Here is a 23,873-nt window from a genome sequence, read left to right on the forward strand (position 1 = left end):
AAAGAAAAAATAACAAAATAAAGAAAAAGTCTTTTACTCGTTTTAGAGCAGTTTTTTCAGCGTCATGACCATATGAGTTAGAAACTATCAGCAAGCCTTGCGGCAATTAGCAACAAATTTACGACGACTATATATCATTTATACTCTCCGTTATATTTTCGATCCATCATTATCCCGACGTTACATAAACCAAGAATATAACCAATGGTATAAATGAGCCTTTTGAGTTTTCAGATGTATAATTTTCTTGCGATTTCTTTAAATCAACCTCCTAATCAAATACATCCTATAGAAGAAACCTAGAAAATGTTGAAATTAAACCGATAAAAGGAAAATAATTATCTACATAAGCCTATGGTATTTGATTGACTCTAGAAATTTCATCTACACCAAATAAAGAAAGTAACATATATTGGGTTCGTGCTGGCACCGGCTCTGAATCGAGTATATAATAAAACTTATATATGTAATATGAAGTTTCAATGTATATTTTGCATATTGTTATGCAGAAGAAAAGCATATAATGTTGCTACAATTTCTACAAGTATATCATACCAAAAAATATTGAAATAAAGAGATTGTAAATCTCTATTGACCAGGATATCTTGTCACAAAATAAATTTGTACACATGGAGAGTTACTCCAAACATTATTATGTGCCCTTAATATTTCCAGTGCTTTTTTCCTTAAACTTGCTTCACAATTTGCTTGAATCACCATGCATAACTTTGTCACTCCCCCAACTCTTAACATTTCCATCAACACTTCTTTTGTAGCTGAAAACTTAGCAATTAATCCAAGAATTTGAATTGCACTTTCATCTGTTGCTGGAGAAATCCTAAGTATCTTTTTAGAAACAATTGCAATTCCAGCTGCATGTTTTAGTAATTCTGCTCTTCCATCAGCTAAACTACACAAATGTGACAAAAGTGAAAAAACTAATTCACTTACCCTCTTCTCATTGTTGCTTAATTCAAGCTCAATTAGCTCGAAAACAGCCCCTAATTCGATCATTTTCAGCCTGTTTCGTCCCCTTGGACAAGTATCTATTAGCACATGTAACACTGCTTTTGTTGCTTGTTGAGACACATATTTTACATTGTTTTTCCTCAAACTATTCAACATTTGTTGGAAAAATTCAGGTGTTAGACTCGATAAAAGATTTGTACTTGAAACTGAGATCACATTTTTCAGGACCAGCATTGCATGAGTCTTGATTGATGTTACAACTTGATTATTGTTGTTGTTGCACATTTCACGACTCTTCAAAATCCATAAAATAGCTTCAATTAGATCATGATTTTCCTTAACAAGTTGTTTGTTTTCATGTGTTGGTCTCCAAACAAGATGGAAAATCCTTAAAGCTTCTTCAATTCCCATAATTAATTCCCCTTCCTTAAAACTCCTCAATATAAATAAAACCATAGCCTTAATTGCACCACCTTCATCTAAACACTTCCTATTTTCCTCATTCTCACTTATCATAGTCACCATTTTCCTTAAAGCTTCTAAATAAAGATCGTGATTTTTCACCTGACGAATTAGCCTGATGACATGTGATTTGTTGAGAGGATATTTAGGCGATGGAATTTGCTCAATCCCTTTCTCAGCATTGCATATAGTCCACGATCGAATAAATTTCCCTAACATATGGTTTGGTGTTAACAATGCAGTGTCTCTAGACAAAATTTGCTTTGTCACGGGACACGTATATGCATTTTCCTCCGCCATCAACAACCATGTTTCAATATTTTCCCTATCATATGTAATTCCAGTAACTGTTGTAACTGGATCTTTCATAATTTGGAGTGATATTGGACACAGAAAATATTTGGGTATTTCTACTTCTTCCATATTTTTCTATATGATGAAAAAAATAAACAAGAAGAATCTAACAATATAGAAAATGAGAGGGAAAAAGACAGAGAGAAACAGAGGATTTTTTTAAAATAAAATTAAAGGTGGTAAAAGAAAGTGGCTAAATATTTGTAGATCAAGTTTGAATGGAAAAAGCAAAGGAAGATGCACAAGAAAAGAATCATTTTCTTAATTATTGTTATTATTTTTTTTTTTGTTTTTTGGTCAAAGATTGAATTAGAAGGGGCCGGTCAACACACGTGAAACAATTGAGAAAATAAAAATATACTTGTGTTTGACTTTGTAATATTTTTCCATATTCCAGACAAGTCATAGTGGCCAGTGGGGTTAAAGAGACAAGTAGAACGCATGAGTAGAAACCAGTAGCGGACGAAGATTTTAAAATTCAATTCCTTTTTTTCTAAGTCGGATTTATGATTTAAATTTTACGAGTTCAATCATTATTTTTAGTTTTTGTTTGTTCATAGATTTGAAAAAATTGTTCTAAATGTTGTGTTTTTAATATGTATTTTATTTGGAACTTTTTTATTTTTGGGAATAGAAGTCCAAAAAACTTATCTAAGCCAATTTTTTAGAGTTTGTTTATATTGACTAGTTAGCTTATAACTTATAAAAGTTCATACATTAAAAATTCTAACGTACATTAGTGATGGTAATAGGTAAAACAATAAATTTGTATATTTTGTAGAATGGTTTACCAGAGTTGGAACTTGGAAGGTCAGATTCAAAATTGGTTATTAGCTTAACCTGTGCCTCACGTTAATATCCAAATACATGATGCATGCATGCACTAAAAGAACATTCCATTTTTCTTAGACGACTTAATTTTCTAGTTGCATGCATTTACCCCTTAATTATTCATCTCATGATTAATAAGTAGAAATAAAACAACCTTTATTTTTTAGCTGATATATATAAAGTTTACATCCAAATCGATTCAACCGATAAGCGCCACTAATTTTATTTGATAATTTTTGGACAACACACAAGCGACAAGAGTAAATTATTGTTCTTTGATTTTAATATTACGAGTCTTATCAGAATTTGGACTTCAAATATATGTATTTGAACGTGTCAAATACATAGAATCGAATTTAGGTGTAATTTGTTTTAGATATTGTATCCAAATGACCCTTCGGGGTGGCCCGGTGGTTTGAGCTTGGGACTTCCATGTTGGAGGTCTCAAGTTCGAAACCCCTTGCCAGCGAAAGCAAGAAGTTTGCCTTCTGGGTCGAGCTCGTCGCACCAGGCTTGCCTAGTGCGGTTTACCTCTCCTATGTGGTTTGCGAACTATTGCATAGGAGCGGGGGTTTTACCCTGTGCGCACCCAAAGGGTAGCGGCTGCGGGTTTCCCTTGTCATCAAAAAAAAAAAAGATATTGTATCCAAATGAATTCACATGTATCTGACTCTCTCACTTATCTCAATTATACACCTTCTAATAATAATAAAAATTAATGGGTCAGAGAAGAGCGTGGAATGTAATAGCGGAGGGACTCCGGCGCTCATCGGACTAGAAATATACTCCTATTATTTTCACATAATTCCAATAATAATTAATTATTAAAATTCACGATCGGCTTAATTAATTTAATTATAAACTATTCAAGTAACTAGACAAAACTCTAAGACCCAAAGGTTTACCTAGCTAGTGATAATGTGATTTTTGGAATATTTATATGAGTTATACCTTCAAAGTTCAATACAAAGATATCGTATAAAAAAATTAACATCATGATCGATATAGAGTTGACCTTCAGCAATATATTACTACTATTTTATTGTAAACATGACATAAAATAATAACCTTTTATACAAACGATTAAAAAGATTAAATTTCATTGATAACGTAAAAATGATCGCATAATTGGTAAATATAACTCAAATCCTACTCCCTCCATCTCAGTTAGCGCCACGTTCAAGTTTTAAGAACCTAACGAATTTATTTTTTACTACAATTTTGTATATATTTTAAATATTTTGAGTTATCAATTATCTTGAATTATAATATATATTTTTTCACAGTTTTCTTAATTATTCCAAAAGCATAATCAAAATTAGAAAATTTAATTCTCAAAATTTTACCCGTGTCATATAAATTTGGAACAGAGGAATAGTATTTATGAAATGTATAATTAAAAAAAATCACCTAGAAGTATTCCACATCCATAAAATAGTACTCTATTCCTAGTCAAGGAATCATTTAATTGTCTTCTTTAATTTGTACCAAAATATGATAGGTGTACTATGGCTGCTCTTGAATAAATCGTGATTTATTAAATTGTTTTTTCTTTGGTCATTCACTTATTTATTAGACGACGTGATTCAAAATTTGTCTCAATAATTTTTGTACACGTAATTAAGTACATTAATTGTTTTATTTTTTTCTGAATAAATAAATATGGTTGAAAAAAAAAGAATAAATATGGTTGAAATTTAGTATTGATTTCATCAGTTATCAATAAGTTAATTAAAAACTGAAAATATATTGATAAGTCTACTCCAACTTATGTGTTGCATTGTACTTATTATTTTAATATTGTTTGAAACGTCACTAGGTGTTTCATATACTCATAATACATAATATTTTACATTGATATTTTTTTTTTGTTGGTGAAGTCAATATTTTATATAGTTTCAAAAGTTTAAGAGTTTAACAATTCAATTCAAAACATGATTTGTACCCAAAAAAAAAATATGTAAACAAACTTTGACATTAGAAGGAGTTAATTTTGAACAAGTTAAATGAACCAATTTGTGGTTGAAACAAAATTTGTAGAGATCAAGTTCCACTCATAGTTATGTGAATTAGTAAAACTTTCTCCATACATTGAATCAAATTTTTGAGAAGGTGAGGGAGCAGTATAATGGACCAAATTAAGCGCCAAGTATAATGTTGCACATTTGTGTCAATTGGTCAATTTATTGATTGGTAATATAAGGTATCATTTTGAGTCTCCATAGGAGTTGTGGAAGTTTATAGAATTTCAAGAGTATAAAAGGAATTTTATAGACGCGAAAAATGTTGTACTGATCATTTTTACTTTAATATTGGGTGCCACCTCCTAGTTGACTTGGTATAAAAGGAGATCACAGGCCCCACAATAAGCAACAAATAATAATTTTCGTGAACTCCACCAGGTATGGTGCACACTCATATCTCGCACCAGTGCTTACACCAAGCCAAAGAACTTTGTATTCAAACATATGACATGCAAGTATTAGCTTGGTGTAAACACCTCATGCGGGTATGTTTTTACCCATTTTTCGCTAAAACAAATGATACAATTTTGACAGCACAGGTATACACCAGAAACTGGAGAATTAAATATGGTTTGGCTCATTTCTGTAGCTATACAAGCATGAGTGCACTACTTTTAACCAATCAAGAATCATATGTTCAAGATATGCAGAACTCAAAAAGTAAGGCTGGTTAATACATAGTTGCATACTGAAGAACAAATGAAATTTTTAGAGAGCTTGAACATATGAATTTTAGTTGTCATCATCACCCCAAGCATCATTCTTCAAGTTTTGTCTTGAAACTATCCGGTTCTTCCTGGCTTCCTCCTGTCTCCTATATTCTCTGGACCCAAAGTCCGTACAAGGCAACTTTATACCCATACTTTGAGCAATCAGCCTCTGGGCGGTTCTAGCTGATGTCTGAGGTCTTCTACGAGGAGGCTCCAGATCTACAAAATACATTTAACGAGTACCATAAACAATCCACAAACTAATTTTGCTGTAATAGAAAGGGAAAGTACATCTGACATTTGCAAACGTGGCTGAGAACATTATTATAGATTGTCATATAATTTGGCTTGGTTTCTGCTATTATTCATGTTCCTGAAGTGAAAGATGATACAGAGCTAAGTGTTACCTCTTGGTGGAATTGAGCTCAAAAGTTCATTCTCCTCACACAATACCCTCACTGTAAATGGACAATGTATCGAGTTGCTGGCCTCTAATGCTGCATCACAAAATAAGAGTTAGCTGAATTATAGTTGCAAGCACTAAATATGTCCTTGAAAACAAGTGTAAAATGCCACCATTTAGCAATATAACAAGTTAGCAAGACAAAACAATTGAAAGCAAAGACCTCACGACATGACTTCAAATTTCAATAAGTGCATCGAAGAAGAAAAGGTGCAAAGCTTATAAAAAGGAGAATTGCTCAAGTAAGAATATGCAAAAGAACTGCTATTCAATCACCTAGCAGATCTGTTGCTTTTCATTTTTAATAATTAAACAAGAAGTATCTAGTAGAACATTTGTTAAGCCTACATCTATAAAGAGCGTAGGGCTTCAACATTTTTCTAAGTTATTATTTCTTCATCTATGCAATCTATGCCTCCACACATATCCCCAACCTGCTGGCAGAAGTTTTTCAACCAGAGAATAAACAGGAGTTGAAGCATTCTAATCCATAAGCTCCTTCATTTAAGGGGAAACCACTACTAATAGAGAAGCAATTTCCTCCCTTTGGAGACTCATTCTCTAACCTCCCTGCCTCCACCAGATGGAAATTCTGAAAGGTATACATCATAATGGTGTCCCGCACTTCAATTTTGTTTGGGACTTCCGATGCAAATAGCAGAATAAGCTTACTGCTGTACCTCTTCCTTGCTTGGGACATAACTGGACTTGCCCATGAGGCATTGGCCCCCGAACTGAATATGGACTAAAATGATCTTGAATCTACATGCCTCCATAGTTTTGGAGTAGTCTCTTCAATGCCATCTTCTGACTGCGACTTTAGAGCTGCTACCTGTGTGCAACTGACGGGAGGCGACACATTTTTTTTTTTTTTTTGAAAATGGTAATTTGTAATCTTCAGCATTAAGGACATGCTGGGAAACCTCCAAAAGGTTGCAAAATGAGAGTAAACAATGTATACTCACAGGAGGCGACAAGAGTTTCTATTCCATCCAATGAACCTCTCCGATTTCATCATTACACTTGACCAACCTATGTCCGTATAAGGTTCTGTGAGAACTATGTCATCCTTATTCCTACTTTTGAATGATTCCAGACCCAAGATTTCCACGTCTCACAATGTTCAATCACTTCAAAAGATTTTCACCAGAAAGGCTTCTCCTGAAGAGGCTTAGGATTCAAAAGTTAATATATCAAGCATGACAAGATTCTAAAGGCATTCTTGCAGAAGCCCTATAATCCCGAGACGAGCACATTTTAGCAATTCGGATAAGAAACATTCATCAACGACAGGTTCTTGTCATCTTAGAAGTAAAGTAATTAGTTTCCTTGGTATTTGAAAGATATCTCGGAAGAAAATCCTTACCTTTCAGTCTTTAACTCAAAATCTAAAGATTAGCTTCTCTTTTTGGATTAGTGCATTTACGCTGAACCAAATTTTGGCTGAACCTGAAATTTTGCTTCTTGTGAAATTTCTTTGCTGCATAATTAAGCTAACACCTTCCTTACATAATAACTAGAAGAATGGAACTCCATTTTGTAGTATAGGCTAAAAAAAAATCAACCATAATGTCCATCTCCTCTGGCCTTGCTATTTCAGTCCAAACCAAAGGACTCCCATACTTTATCTGGGATATATGAAACCTGACCTTTGATGTCCAACTGACATGTTCATCTACGGAGAAAAACTAAACAAAATCCAAGTCATCGCTAGTGTAAAAGAATGATAATTTAATGGAATTCATCTGCCTGAGAAACTCAGACATACTAGTTCTCAACTTCGCTGTTAACGATCAGGATAAACCTAGGTTAAGCATTCTGTTTATAATAGAACCAAAACACCCTTGGCGTAAAGGAAAGGTCAAGGGAGCGTGGTGAGTCATTAAAAGCTATGCTAATGGAAGAAAGCAATTTTAATTTCAAATTTCAGACAAAAGAAAGAACCAAATTACCAAGGGCTGGTGTTCTGAACACTGCAAGTGCAACTGTATCATTGACCCAGCGAATTGCTACATCGTCTTTAAATTTCTCCAACAGTTTCTCTAGGTCATTTGTTTTAGTGCTCGGCGGGAAATCAGCCAGAACCAAGACGTGGCGCGTTCCATAGTTCACTGGATTTTACAAAAACAGAAGAAATGTGAGAGAAAAACAGTCAGCCGCTAAATGAAGAGTCGGGGGGAGAAACTCAAAATGAGCATGTTCTCATGCACAAAATGGAAATTATTTCAGCAGAAACGAGTGAGGACAATTTAAGAGATATTTATGACATCATATGCACTCGACCTATTATTATAAGTGGCTAATAGTTCCAATATTAGGTGCTTACATTTGTACCTAGTACCTAACAAATATTCCTAAGTTACACCCAAGTTTATTATGCCCATGAGACATGCTAAACTAATTCTATTCCATCATTGGCATTTTGTGCATGCGCGAAAAAGGCCAATACGAACCACTAGATCACAATATGTCAAAACAATGAGGAAGAATAAATGACAGATTGAATTGCTTACTACAACATTTTGAAACATATACAAGTATAACATTTGGGTTAACGAGGAAAAATGAGTAGATAACTAGGAATATATTTATAACCAAATCAGTGACATGACAACCGCTGATGATCAAATAATGCCATGCTTGAAAAGAATGCAGTCATACAATTTTTTGTATCTGAGCTCCCTTCTGGAGTACCGGAAACAGTTTCATCTTCAATGTCATCAACGGCAGGCTCATCAGACTGCTGATCGCTGTAGAGACTCTGCTTCTGATAGGAGAATGTACCCCTTCCACGTCGCTTGGGGGCTTGAACTTTCGAATCTTGCAAAGAAATTTTAGACACTTCTGGCAAGTGTTGTGGGGAAAGTAATTCATCTGGAGCACGATCAGCAATAGCTTCCCAATCTGTATTCACCAAAAGATTATGTTTTAATAAGGTATTCACCTCAAGGTTATAACTTCAAACTTCATTGATCTTAGGGATCCTAGATATATATCAAACTTTAATGAGGTAATGGATACATTAACTAGGGGTTAGTAATGGGCAATACGGGAAGGTCATAAAAACAGCTTCCTGTACAAATAGACACTGAACCCAGTTTTTTGGCCTTACCTGGTTGACCACAAACTTCACAAGTGAAACAAACTTGTCGAATGTGCGCAAAGCTTAATGCATCATGTTTCTCATACTAACATGGAGGAGTGGAACCAATATAGTACGAGGCCAGGTTTGACAAATGTTAGAAATCAGCACTGTTCTCAAGTGGACAGACAATAGTATGTGTGTATCATACATATAATTGAGCACTTCAATTGAAAATCTCTAGTATCTTAGAAGTGAATCCTTTGGATGGGCAAGCAGAAAGGAAAATACTAAAATATAGCACCATCGTAGAATTCTTACATTCAATTTCCCTTGGACCTATTCCCGAAGAGGATACCAGACATGATAACCTCTCAGATGGTTACTCCAATAGAAGCAAGCAATTCCCTCCTCCTCACCTCTTCAACCCATTTCCCTACACAGCACCCCCACCCCCACTCTCACCCAATGCACGTAAAATTTTCATGCTCAACAAAGATCATTGGCTACACAAAACATAATAGGATAAGTTAACGGAGGAGATGTTATAGCCTCGTAGATGTGGGGGTATTACCATCATCTTCATCATTCTGTGAGGTATAAATTTGCAAGCTCGCGTGATCCTTGTTATCACCTGAAAAATGAAGTAAGGCTTATAAGTCTGGAACAACAATATAGAAAAAGAAAAAAAATTGGCATGGAGGTAATGTTCTCTGTAGAAAATATTTTTCTGTGGAAATGTTTTACTTGAAAAATCATTTTCTAGACAATTATTCAATGATTAGTTATAAGATTATGTGATATATAGTGATTGTACAAGATGTAGAATAAAGTTATTTGAAGTTTTAAAAGTTGACAACAATGACTACTCTATGGAATAAGAGTTGGGATATCTGTTACGCATGAAGTCGGTTTTCTCCTTTTGATACATGTCAAGTTAATCAAATACTTGAAGTTTATCTTCAGACTGATGAAATTAAAAATCATGAATCTAGACCAAGGACAAAGAAGAACACTAAGTACACGCAAGAGCCTCACTTTGTGAAACCCGACTACCTGAAATGCCATCACCAGTTGACTCCTTAGTAGCATTTACATTCCTGGCAGAGAAAAAAGCAATGGATAAGCTAATGATTACACCTGATCAAAACCAAGACTAACCAAAGAAATTGCATAAAAACGCCAGCCAATTGGATAAAAACCACAAAGTTCGAAGTGGAGCAAAATCATCACACATAAAAATTACATTCAAGCAATGAAAATTCACAACTTATCACCATTTTCTCCTATTTTATTGGCAGACAAACAGCTAAAGGGTGCAATAATAGGAAAAGATCGAAACCACAATTCCCCCAATCATTGCCACCTTAATTCAAGAAAAAAGGAAATCGGGTAAAATTCTGCTCTTCGTTAAAAACCACCATTCATATCAAATAAACTCGGTAAAATGCAACAACATCCAATTTTCTAAGCATTCAAACAACCGAAAAGGGGGAAATCGGGTTCATACCTATTTTCTTGCTGCTGTTTAATGAGAAATGCCTTAGAGCGCGTCTGGTCAGCTCGCAAAGATAAGCCTTGAGTGGAGTAGAGCTTCGATAATTCCAGTAGAGCAGTAGATAGACGAAGCTGGGAATTTGATGAGTTTTGGGACTCAAATTCTAGCTTTGCGACTAATTCTTCTAACAAAGAAATGGCTTCATTGATTTCTCCGGCATCGACGAGATCCTCGACCTTCTCCGACCAGTTTGTATCGCTATCCATGCCGGAAAATCGGAAATGCAATATTGGATTTTACAGTAGGATTTTAATGGAAGATTTTCAGAGAATATAGCACAGAGAAATTGCATAGGCTTTCCACAAAGTTTTTTTTTTTTTTTTTTGTACCTTTACTCTTTATATAGGTTCTTTCTTTCTAGTGTATACCCAAATGAAAATCTTTTTTTCTTTTGGGTAAAATTTGTAAACAATTATTTCCTAAATCTATTCTATATTACGGTAATCGGTAATTCGGTATCTAAGTTAAAATAAAAAAAATTGATTTCCCACCCGGTGTATGTAGTATTGGAACCCCATTATTTTAGATTTGCATTGCATAAGACTGACTCATTTAGAAGAAGTATTTTCTACCAAAGATTTTTTTTATATTATGATTCAAATTCAAAACATTTAATTAAAAATGGAAAAACTCTATTCATTGTCACATACAAATAGTTAAATTGATACATATTACTAGTATTTATTTGCTTTAATATTTCACATTTCATTTTAAATACTCAATTTAATTAAAATTAACTTTTTAAAGGTTGATGACTGATTAGTTGTTCACTCATGTGACAATGGAAGACACATCTGATCCACCTCAACTTCTACTACTATCATTTTATGGAAAGAATTTTATTTTATTTTTTATTAATAATAATTTTTGGACCAACTTGTTTATACTTCAAGTAATCAACTGATAATTGAATTGTTCGACCCTTGATTTAAAACATACATATCCAATTGCGAAGAATATGTACTTCATGACGATGAGCAAAAAGAAATTTGTAATTTATAATAAAAGTTTTTTTTGCTAGATTTTTTATGTCATGAAATTTAAACATTTTAAGTTGTAACCTTCATGTAGTTTATAGATTTCATTCCTCTCGTAGAATTCATAATAATAACAATTTGTTAAACATATTTAACAAAAAAAAACAAAAAATTAGAGGATTAAACGGGCCAAAAGAAGCCCATATTAAACCCACCCAGACCGGCACACATTCTTGTCCAGAGCCGGCCCATTAGACAAGAATATCTTCCTTAGGGATATACTAAAGGGAAAATGGTATATAATAGCAAATTATTAATTCAAATTAAATGCTATAAATATACTTTGATTTAATTGTACCCTATAGCAAACTATTACTATTTTCGCCACTCTCCCTGGTGGAATCTCGCTCCCCACTCTCGTTTGGTGGCAGTCTCGCTCGCCTCTCTCGCTTTTATACAAACACAAATGTATAAAATGTGTTTGTGTTTGTATAAAGCGAGAGAAAATTGTATATATACATATATTTTCATTCCCCTCTCCCAGATCTCGCTCGCCACCCTCGCCTCTCTCGCTTATACAAACAGAAACGAAATGTATAAATTGCGCTTCTGTTTGTATAAAGCGAGAGAAAATTGTATATACACATGCAAATACATATATCTTCGTCTTATACACTTATAATTTATACAATACAAATATTTCTCTGTCCAGTTTTCTTTTGCCTTTCTCTCTTTTCTCGTTTTATACATACACAAATTATACAATTGATCTTTTGTATACAACTGCTTTTTTTTGTATATGTATAGTGAATTATACAACTGCCTTCTTTGTATATGTATAGCGAATTATACAACTGTTTTTTTTGTATATGTATAGCGAATTATACATATATATGTTTGCTATGGAGCTCAATTATGCAAACTTTGTTATAGCATACAAATATGAATTTTGTGTTTGCTATATGTGAAAGTTGCTCTATACTAAACATTATTGAGCAACTTTCACATATAGCAAACATAAAAATCATATTTGTATGTTATAGCAAGAGTTTGTATAATTGCGCTCCATAGCAAATTTTATGTTTGCTATGGAGCTTTTGATTTGTATAATTCGCTACAAACATCCATTTTTATACAAATTGTTCAATTTTGTATAAATTCAGTTATACATTGTAATTTGTATAATAAGATTTGTATTTGTATAATTATAAGTGTATAGGACGAAAATATATGTATTTATATTTGTATATTCACTTTTCTCTCGCTTTATACAAACACAAACGCATTTTATACCGAAATGTATAAAATGGCTAATTGTATACCGAATCAAATGGCAAAAAAAGGGGATGTTTGCTGCGAATTACAATTAAAATAAACTATGGCTATAACATTTGATTTGAATTAATAGTTTGCTATTTCATATAATTTTCCCAACATTATTTAGGTGGGTTTTGTTTGTTATAGCATATAGTTTTATATGGATATAAGGTAAAAACATAAGTGATTAGATAATTAAAATTTCGAATTGCGATAATAGCGTGGAGCAAAAATCACGAGTTCATTCGATGAATATGTTGCTTGTCAATTGTAATGATAGTAGAAAAGGATTATAAGGATTTAAAATGACAAAATATGTCTATCAAAAGTACACAATAATACACTTTATACGAAGATTATAAGATAGTTTCACAGTATTTAATAACAATGTTGTTAAGATTATTCTTTTCTATGGCATTTTTATCATATCTTTTACTTTGAATTTTTCTTATAACCTTTTTATTACGATTTTTCTTGAGTTGTGGGTCTACTGGAAACAACTATTCTATCTCTCATAAGGTTGGAGTAAGATCTGCGTACACTACATCCTTCCTAAATCACCTGTTGAAATCACACCCAGTATGTTACTATTATCGTAAGGTGCATAATAAACATTCTAGAAATGGTGATGGGATCCAAACAGCCACGCTTTGCCATCGACTTTTCCACTGCGATGTCTTTTTTTTTCTTTCTATGTTTGACTGCTTGTCAACATTATATATGTTTATACAAACCATTTATGCAGTTCAAACTTTATACAGTATATATAATTAGGAATGCATAATCTAAATGAAAATAACAAGTATATATATGTGTGTGTGTTAGACACAACACACAATGATAAATGTGAAGTTTATAATTAAATAGTTTTCAAATATATAAAATAATGTCATTCCTTTTAAATAGAATAGAAGTGAAGAAGTATCTTTGTACAATGAAACAAAGCCAAGTATTTGGTTTCAAATACAAGCAAATAAGCTAGTCGAGAACAAATTGAAGAGACAATTGTCTTAGCTAGGAAACGATAGCACATACGATAGTCGATATAATAATTAAATAGTGAGATGTAATTTTCTCTATATATTTGTAGAATCATCATAACATGCTTCTTCTCTAACAAATCCACTCATCTCTTATAGAAATCATAAGGATATGACTTTACCATAACAACTCTATTATTAAACTCTGTAGGATTCCATCTAACATTATTAAAATTGGCTTGTCTTAATTAATTAGGCACGCAATCTAATCAACATTATGGTATTAGGCATGCAATCTAATCAAAATTAAAGTATTAGGCACACAATCTAATCAAAATTAAGGTGTAGTTTTGCTATAATCTAATAATGATAGCACAAAATTCAAATAAAATTGCAATTACAAGCAATGGAAACATAATTTAGAGACTAGCTAGTAGGTACAAAATATTTCAAATTATATGCAAATTGAGAGGAACAATATCACAACTTTACAACATATACTATAGCTAGTTTCCATATTAACTTAAAATAGTACTCCAAGCCAACCCAGAAAGAAAAAAAATACTACTAGTTGTATCAATCTTCTCAAGGAACTAGAAGTATAACCTATACTAAGTAGACTCTATCTATACACTAAAGCACAAAATCTCTTCTTTTCTATACTATAAAAAAAAGAAGTATATATACTAGAAAGTGTGCTTTAAAATTTTGTTACTTTAATTTTGTCTCCACTTCTTTTCTCCTATGATAGGTTGTATCAAATTGGGTCCTCCGACTTGGGCCAGAAGGCCTCACACAATATAAGAGTATCCCTAACTTCCTTTTATCTTTTCAGCTATCAATACGAGACTTTCTGGTATTCATGTTCCTAGATTACCTGTAACAAAATCTGGTAATAGTTGAGTCGGAAATCGCTTATTCCCACTCTGAAAATCAATGTTTTCATATCCCATTCTATTGTAATGACTCCCCATTTCAGGCCTACTTCCCAAGTCATTAGAAAGGTAATTTTGTTGGCTCACTGGCATGGCTAGGTTTTCAGAAGGAGGAAGTCCTAAAGTAAGAGAGACACCATTATTTCCATGAAAATTCGCGGTGATTTGTTGATCATGAGGATCAAACCTTCCAAAATCTCCCATCGCGTATGCTGCCATTAAAGGATTAGTAAACCCTTTATTTGATGATTCTCTAGCTTTGGCTTCCATGTCAACAGATGAAAGAATACTACTTGGAGAAAACTTGTGCATGTCATTTCTTTGCTTTTTCGCGTTGTTTTCAATATGATCAACAGTAGTAGTAGTAGTATTATCCATGTTGAATGAACCAAGGAAGGAGAAATTGTGAGCATGATGAAGTGAAGCACCTGCAGTAGGGGAAGTTGAAATAGTTGAGGTAGAAATTTCTGCTTGAGTAGTAGTAATACCATCTTGTAATAAGCTGCTAGTAATAATTGGATGTTTCTCTTCATTTGGAGCCTCTTTGTTTTTGTTATCTCCTGAAGTATTAGTACTGTTTTGTTCTTGATTCTTCACTTCTTCCAAGTACATTTCTTCTACCATTGGCTTCCATAATCGAACTCGAGCATTTATGAACCAGTTAGAGACCTGCATTTTCATATATATTAAGAATTTTTTTATAAAGAAAAGAAAGGAATTAATCCAAGAATTATAGTAAAATGTGTGTCTAAGAACCTGGCTCCTTGTTAGCCCCGTTTGCTTAGCAAGCATGATTTTGTCTGAATCCTTTGGGTAACTGCAATATAAAAATATATTAAGAAAAAAAAAATTATAGTTAAAAACATACTCCTATATTAGAGAAGAATGGGCGAATTCAGAATTTAGAATAATAATGTGATCTTATTATATACATGAACATATTTTATTTTTTGTGTGTATGCATATATAGTTTGAGTTAAAAGTAAGTGTCTTTTTAACCGTCCAAACGAAAGTTTCAAAATAACTGGCGTTGCTCTAAAAATCACTTAATTTGTTCCTAATGGATGGACATGTTAAAACCATATAAAAGACACTTAGTAAAATATAGGACGACAGGCGTATATATGACGCAAAAATTGGTTAGAATAATCAATTTTCTATCTACTACTCCGTAGATATTTTTCACATTGTTAAATTTTTCAAAGAAATAAATAGTTTAGGAGTACTCACGGATGAAGAAAATGCTCGAAAAGCCAAGCACGAAGGACAGAGACAGCTCTTTCAGGTAAACCTCTTTGGGGTCTCCAAGCATTTGGTTGCATCATTCCTAGCTGTTGCAGCGCGCGTTGTTGCCTTAGATGATGGTCCACAAATTTGAGTCTTGAGCCTTCGATTTTCCCTACTAAGCCTTCCTCTTCACCTAAACTCTTGCTCGTCGCCTTTACTTGCTCAGCAATTGCATCCTTTAGGCATCTGAATTGCTTCGAAATTGCATGCAAAGCTAATTGAGTGTATGATTTGGCTGAACCAATTCCTGCTACTTGCTCAAATGATGATACAATTATTTGCATTTGGTGATGGTACTGTCTGTACCTTTGCTCCACCTGAACAAAAAAAAGGGAGTAATATTAAACTTTTACCAGTCTGTCGTTTTACAACATGAAGTTATCTTATGTTGGCTACTATTGAAATTAAAGAATTTTATTTCAGTTAAAAGATCATATATATATATATATATATATTCCAAGTGAGAAATAAATTGAGTAGTATATTTTGCAAAATTTTGTAAACCAACGAATTTTTGAGAGTCATTAGATTGAGGACACATCTGAGTGGACATTATGCGTGGTGTAAAAAAGGTGAATAAGAGATAGTGGTTTGAATTTTGGTGCAGCGGAAGACATTTCAGGTTCGTAGCTAACTTTGGTGTATTATCTTTATAGCTTTAGTTGGACCCGCAGAAGAAAATTTAAGAGCCACACATTGTCAGTTTGTTTTAATATCAACGTACGTGATTGGTCTCTTGTTCTTCAACTAATTAACAAAACCTGTACATTTCATTTACCAACTACTATTGTTGCAAACATATATAAATCAACAGTTTCATCCATTCAATTTTTTATGAGAAAAATTACAGTTTTGAATCATTTGAAAATAAAATTTTAAATATATATGTCGAATTCAGTAGTTTTAGTGTTAAGAATCCGAAATTCATAGACTCAAAATTCAGGATCATACCTCTTCAAGCATGGCAAGAAGCTTGGCTTTTTTCATTTGAAGTTCTTGTCTTTGAGCAGTTGTAAGCTCAATAGCAACTTCATTTTTCTGCCTGCTGCTACTTTCACCACCACCACCACCACCAGAACTATTAGTGTTGACATCACTAGCCAAAGGCATTGAATTATCCTTCTTTTGATCATCTCCTTTGATGCTTTTTCCAACAATATTAACAACTTCATCAAGAAGCTCTTGTGCAGCTTTCAGATACTTAGAGCCTAAAACCATGTTGCTAGAACTTCCATCTAATGTTCCTCTAATAGTAACATTATTTGTCCTTGGTGATGAGGATGAAATATTGTTATTGAAACTAATTTGCTGTTGTTGCTGAGGAGAAAGGCTTAGAGATAGACCGCCTTGCTGTTGTTGCTGCTGCTGTCGGTGTTGTGGTGTCGGAATCGGCCTCTGAAACGCCAATTGAGACGCCAAGTCCGTGGTGATCCCGCCACATGACGTGGCAGAAACCCCCGTCGACGATGGTACTATCACCTGCTGAGATTGATCTTGGTTGTTCCACATACGCTGTAAAAGTCCATGATGATTGATCTGATCGTGCAAACTTACTGCCGGAAGAGGCACACCGACAAAGTGCTGCTGTTGCAGCGGCGCGTGTTGTATATTCGCATGGCAAAGCGCGTTGCTTCCTGCTGGTGAAGAATTCAGGAAAAGTAACTGCTGCTGCTGCTGTGTGTCAGAAGTAGTGTAGCCTTGCATATAATTGTTAGGGTTCATCAAATAAAGCGTCTGAATATTATTATTATTACTACTATTCCCATGATTATGATGTTGTTGATGATCAGCTTGTATATTATTATCCGAGGTTCCTTGATAGTACATATCTGCAAAAAAAAATCTTTCTTCTTCGAATTTCTCCTTTTATCTACAACAGTACCTGTAAACAGAAAGTAACAAAGGAGAAAAGGCTTCAAATAAGTCCACACAAACATTTTTATAAGTAAACGGAAGGGAATTCTTTATAGTGAAAAATTAAATTTTGTTTACAGAGATCTTCAACTATAAATAAAAAAAACAGGAAAATGATATAAAAGAAAGAGAAAGAGATGAAAGGAGCTTTAGCAAAAAAATCAGTCACTCACACATACACACATGTAACTAACTGTCTATCTTCGGGTGGTAGCTCTCTAAGCTTTGAGAAGTTGCCTTCTTGTCAGACTGATCTATATTTTTCTCTCTGCATTCTCATCTCTTCAACCACAAAAAGGAAATATGAATAAAGAGATGTGGGGTTTACCCCCTACCCCCTTTCTTCTATCAACCCACCCACTCCACACTACAGGACAAATTAGAAAAGAGAAAAGAAATTGATACTTCAGATTTTTTTTTATTCACTATTTGAAGAGGATAATAGAGAGTAATAATTAATTATTGAGACTTGAAAGATGAAAGGTGCGTATTTACTTTTTTTTTGTTTCGGTAAATTGTGGAGTGATGTAAGGGGCAACATTTTTGTTCTCCTATAGAATTTATGGGACAATTCATAGTTAATTTATTTATAAAACGTTCCAAGCTAATTGGATTTTCTTATAATTCATCTTTATTTTGTAGCTAAATAAAATTAGTATAGAATTTTTTTTATTTAGCTACAAAATTTTATACATCGTCAATTTCTTATTTTCTAGTACTCTCCAATTTTAATTTGTTTGTACTATTTTAATTTGACACGTAATTTAAGAAAGTAAAAAAAAAAAAAACTTTTAATCAAATACTTCAAAATGTTTTTTAACATTGTAATATTTGAGATTTATGTGGAAATTTGGAATCAAATAGTTGCTAAATAGGAAAAGAGATTTTTCTTTAAAAAAAAATTGACTAAGTAATGTGATGAGTAAGAAAGTCTCTCTTTCTTCTTAAAAGTTTACTTATATTAGCGTGACGCAATGGTACAATGTAAAGTTACAGGAAAATTTGGCTCCCAATTTACTAGCGGAATGGATGTACAATATAGCTTGTGCATATGTTAAAACTTTATTAATATTAGTACTAAGGAGAGTGACAACAAGTCAAACATTGACAAATAAAAATGAACGAAAAAATATATTTGATTATTCACTCTTGCAATAATAATAGTAACATATTAATATAATTTCATAAGTGAATTCTGACATTATTATTATATTTACGACATAAAAGAAATTATTTTCGATCGAAATAAAGGTGTGTGGTGGGAAAGGCGTATTTTAAACGAGGAAACGTCCACTCCGACCACAGGTTGGGTAGGTAGGTAATAATTGATCGTATAAGATGCCTTCCCTTTTCTTTCATCCTACTACTACTACTTATAATTAACTTTATTTAATTTATTTCTTTAATAATTTAGTCCTCCTTTTCTTATATATATATATGAACTCATATATAATTTATTTCCTTTAGTTTGCGGGAATATAATGTGTATCACTAATTTATCTGATATACTGCTGTCCATTAATATTATTATTAGAAATATTAAATATGTGACATTAAATTATTTAACTTTCCTTTTATTTTGATTGAAACTTAAACTTTGACCTTTATGATCAATGCTAGATTATTTAGGTAAGTACTAATTAATGTAATACCAGAAAAATTAAAGCCCACTCTCTAGAAGGAAGACCAAGAAATGAAAGTACACTGCTTTGTGTATTGAATATATATACTTCCACCATTTATTTTTACTTGTTTAATTTTAATTTTTACGGATCCTTTAAAAAAAAATGATTGACATAAACATTTTATAACGATACTCCTACTAATGGATGTATATCTTTTGGTAATGGAAAAAAAATTGAAAAATAAATAATTAACGTTGAAGGAAAAACATGACTTCTTAAATTTCTTTTTAGTAAATTTAATAAGTAAAAGTAAACGAAGATAACATTAAAAATAGACTTTCTGAGATAACGATTAGTAAAGTGATTAATTGTGAAACCAATTGAAGAAAAATGTACTGCTAATCTTTATTGGTTTCATCTAAATAGCTTTGTTCAGATGAATATAACTTAAAACTTATGGTACAGTATATATTTTTGATGTCTAATTAAGTACTATACTAAATATAACTTAATTACCTAAAATCCTTGCAATTTTCCGTACTATCTAATCCATTTAATGGTCTTAAGACTTTTTGGCTATGGTGCCCACCCTCAAGGTTCGTAGGCCTTAATTAATTCTCATCTAATTTTGTTTGCTGAACGCGAATAAGATTAAAGAAAAAAAAAACACTAACTAATTCATATTTACATCAAAATATCAGTTCATTTTTCTACAAAAACAGCATGATATGGCTGCTTAGGCAGACTCTTGCCAGATTATTATTATCATTAACTTTGGTAATGAAAAGCATGTTTGAATGTTCTTACTATAAAAAGAAAATCTAAAATTAGTTACGAACTTCATTGCTAATTTAACTAAACAGTGAGGGACAGGTGTCTTCGCGAGCCGTTGCCTCTCAGCTAATTGTCTAGTCTTTTACATTAGCTTCTCATGTACTTAGTTTAGAATAACAAATTGATCAATATTTTAGTTTATCACTTGGAGTCAAGCTTATAGTATAAAAAAGAATCAGTGTGGGCTACACCTATTAGGAGTGCTAGTCCTGAGCTCCTGGAGAATAGGAAGGAAACCAAGGGTATAAATGCCCTAATTAAATACAAAACTATTGTCATATAGTGGCGAATTTAGAATTTTTAAAACATGAAGGCATCACTAAAGAGTATTTCGTGGAAACTAATCCCTAGTCCTCTAGGTAAACCTTCAACCAAGTGCACCGCTTAGTCTTATTGTAATATGGATACCAACAGATAATGTTATACAAATTTTAGAAAATATTGCGAAAAATCACAAATGAATGTCCTTCAATTTTTACCTATAAATTTGTCCGAGGTGCTAGGCGTACATGACCCTTTGAGACAAACAAATACGAACATGTGTTGTGACTTGTGATGATGATAAGGCTGATGGTCCTCATCAATAAACAAGGATTTTTTCATTTTTAATAAGAATAGTTCAATTTGAGTTTTATTATGTACCAAAAAAAGTAAAGTTACTTAGTCGGACCAAATGAAAGTAACAAATGTGGATGGATGGATATGTCCCAAGCGGCGGCGGAGAGTATAATGATTTAATTGAAGGAAATTATGACTCCAAATTTATAGGCGAAGTAGACATGAGTAGTCTGATCTAAATGATTTTTTTCGGTTTTACATTCAGTGTCTGATGTATTGGAATTTCGATTACCTTCGAATTGTGCACGGCAGGGTTCATTTGGGATGGCGTTCTCAACAAGACTTTCTCCATGTACAAAGTTTAAACCTAAAATTTCTTATTAAGAGTGAATCAGTCTCATCATTACACCACAATCCACGCGTTGGTTGATCCAAATGACATACTAATTTGTTGAGTTTGACTTTTCTGTTGAGTATATACATAGCAAAAGTTTGACTGGTTCTATTTAAGCCTCCACAATAGAAGACTTAAATCCCTCTCAGTTCGCTATAGGATATGGGATTGCTGAAACAATATTGTATAGTTTTTAATCTTACTCAAAAGTACTACTGAACTATCTACTACAGTCTACAGGTAGTAAATTTATGACTTTTTTCTGCAAGCTGATCCAATAAATACCTAGCTACATATCCAACTTGACAAAAAATAAATTAATTCAATGCCTAACTTCGAGGCTTGACATTTTGAAACGTACGATATCCAATCAAATTAAACAATGCCTTTAACTTCCAGTTTAACACACAAACAGTTAGTACTTCCTCCGTCTTTTTATAGTTGTCATGGTTTTCTCTTTTTAGAGTAAAATGATAAAAACTTTTATTAATATTTTATGATGTATTTTTTTATCATATTGATATGCAAAAAATTGCAATTTATAGTACTTTTTATATAATATTTTGAATATCTAAATTTTATTTTTAAAATATCAAATTAATGAAATATAATTTAACTTTGAAAATTAGTCAAAATTGACTTACGTCAACCTGACAACTAAAAGGGACGGAGGAAGTACAACATCAAAATTTTGAAAACACTAATACCAAAAGGTTAAGTTTTCAATTCCTTTCTCTAAATGGATTGGCTACTTTTTTGAAGTTTATATGTTGATAGAGTTTGGGATATACTCCGGTGCATTATACTCTCACTATGCAGGGTCTTTGGGGAAGGATATATTGGACCGACCACAAGAAACTATATATTATATGCAGTTCTATTCTACATTTAATTTGTAAGAAACTTTTGAGATTTGTTTTAGTTTCTTTCAACTGAAAACAACCCTGGTGTAAGTCAGGTTGATGTATAGTCTATGAGTTTAATTCCATATATGACATATATAGTACGTAATCAATTTATCATATACAGGACAAGGTCAACTTTTCATTAATCCAACACCTTGATATAAATTCTTGAAAGCCTGTAAAGGAAAAAGGCAGTGCGGTAAATAAAATTGACCTACTGGCTAGTATAATGTTATATATTATTGATTGGCACTAGATAAACGTGCTTGTAAAATTAGTATATATATTAAAAAGACAGTGCGGTAAATAAAATATTAGTGTTAATAGGGTTTAGGGAAGGGTTACACTTCAAGGGGTATGATATATACAATTATCCTTATACAAATATTGATGACTGTTTTTACGATTTAAATTTGTAACCTATAAATCACACAAAAATATTACAGTTACTTCAAGTCTGCCTTCAAATATAAAATTGAAAATTAAAAGAAGGGAGCTGATGATGCTGCAGATAACATATTCTTGAATCTCTAATGGAGAATGATTATATATCAGATATATTCTATTCTTAAATAATAACTTAATTTTCCACTGACAGATAAAAAGATCGTATCTATGTATATTTATGTTGCTATCGTACAAGGACATAGAAACGTGACAATTTGCATGGACCATTAATCAATTTAGAGAAGAAGACAAAGGTTAAAATATTCCAAAATATCACATCCCAACACTCAATTTTTACCTAGTTCACAACTTCATTGAAAGAATCAGATGTAAACACAAAGTCCTTTTCTCATCTATTTTTTTTACTTGATATAAATTACACATGCGCCAGTCAGCTGACTCCTAAATATATAATTACTGTCCTATATTTCAAGTATAAAATACGGGGATGATTCTCAAATGATCGCATAATAATTATTATAATTGAGTAATCACCTGAGAAATAACTTGTAAAATATGATACTCATGATCAAACAATGTTTAAGAACCAATACTCCTCTATATTTTTCAATTGATACGGCCAGTACCTATAATTGATAAAAAAAAAATTGATATAATGAGGTGGAATATATGGACGTGCAGAAAAATTCAAGTTTTTTTAAATATAATTCAGTGTTTTGTGATGCCAAATGTGCCACATCACTTTAAATCACCATCAACCTCGTGATCTATTGTTTATATATATATATATATGTATATATTGTACAAAATAAAGGTAGTTGCTCAATTTAATTCTTATTGCATTATTGTATGCGACAGCATTTTTTCCCCAACTTTTTTGGTCAAATTAATTCTTTTAGACTGGACTTTAGTATTCATTGCTCGTTAATTGAAGCAGAAAAATATGGAAAAGTCAATATGTTTATTAATTTCAATGGTAGCTGTAGCCTGTACAGATTTGGTCCATTAATAGTTATATTATAAAGTAAAAACTATTACAATTTTGAAATTTCAAAATGCATATGTTTTAAACAATCGACTCCAACTTCTTAGAGCTGGATTGGGTCAATGATAGTAAATAGTTGATAAATTTTAAGTGTTCGAATTGATTTTACAAATATATAATTACGTGTTTAGACACAAAAAATATTGAAGATGTTAATAAGTAATTAATATTTTGGTTTTAAAATATTAAGAATAAAATAATAATAAAAAATACGTATAAACATAAAAATTATATATTAGAA

The 23,873-nt window shown here is 32.3% G+C and overlaps 3 protein-coding genes across 5 annotated transcripts; all 3 read right to left on the minus strand.

Moving 5' to 3' along the window:
* Positions 1-454: 454 nt before the first annotated feature.
* LOC102603572 (E3 ubiquitin-protein ligase PUB24-like) lies at positions 455-1,927 on the minus strand. The gene has a single exon (XM_006361028.2). It carries the CDS (start codon positions 1,852-1,854, stop codon positions 589-591), a length of 1,266 nt encoding a protein of 421 aa, XP_006361090.1. The 5' UTR covers positions 1,855-1,927; the 3' UTR covers positions 455-588.
* Positions 1,928-5,182: 3,255 nt separating this feature from the next.
* Positions 5,183-10,764, minus strand: LOC102595388 (R3H and coiled-coil domain-containing protein 1). Of its 2 annotated transcripts, none has more exons than XM_015315132.1 (7): positions 10,406-10,764; positions 9,952-9,995; positions 9,470-9,529; positions 8,475-8,717; positions 7,766-7,924; positions 5,758-5,847; positions 5,183-5,569 (listed from the first exon to the last, which is right to left on the minus strand). In XM_015315132.1, the coding sequence occupies exons 1-7, from the start codon at positions 10,657-10,659 to the stop codon at positions 5,373-5,375; spliced, it is 1,047 nt and encodes a 348-aa protein (XP_015170618.1). In that variant the 5' UTR covers positions 10,660-10,764; the 3' UTR covers positions 5,183-5,372. The 2 variants fall into 2 exon arrangements, with proteins under 2 accessions (XP_015170618.1, XP_006361151.1); XM_006361089.2 differs by having other exon boundaries at positions 9,934-9,995.
* Positions 10,765-14,083: 3,319 nt separating this feature from the next.
* BEL5 (BEL1-related homeotic protein 5) lies at positions 14,084-18,176 on the minus strand. 2 transcript variants are annotated; one of them, NM_001287992.1, is given in 5 exon segments: positions 14,084-15,331; positions 15,419-15,479; positions 15,893-16,266; positions 16,901-17,831; positions 18,047-18,137. In NM_001287992.1, coding segments are annotated over 4 exon segments (2,055 nt in total). In that variant the 5' UTR covers positions 17,777-17,831; positions 18,047-18,137; the 3' UTR covers positions 14,084-14,587.
* Positions 18,177-23,873: the final 5,697 nt, after the last annotated feature.

Source organism: Solanum tuberosum, unplaced genomic scaffold, assembly GCF_000226075.1.
Source record: "Solanum tuberosum cultivar DM 1-3 516 R44 unplaced genomic scaffold, SolTub_3.0 scf00345, whole genome shotgun sequence".
Classification (NCBI taxonomy): Eukaryota; Viridiplantae; Streptophyta; class Magnoliopsida; order Solanales; family Solanaceae; genus Solanum; species Solanum tuberosum.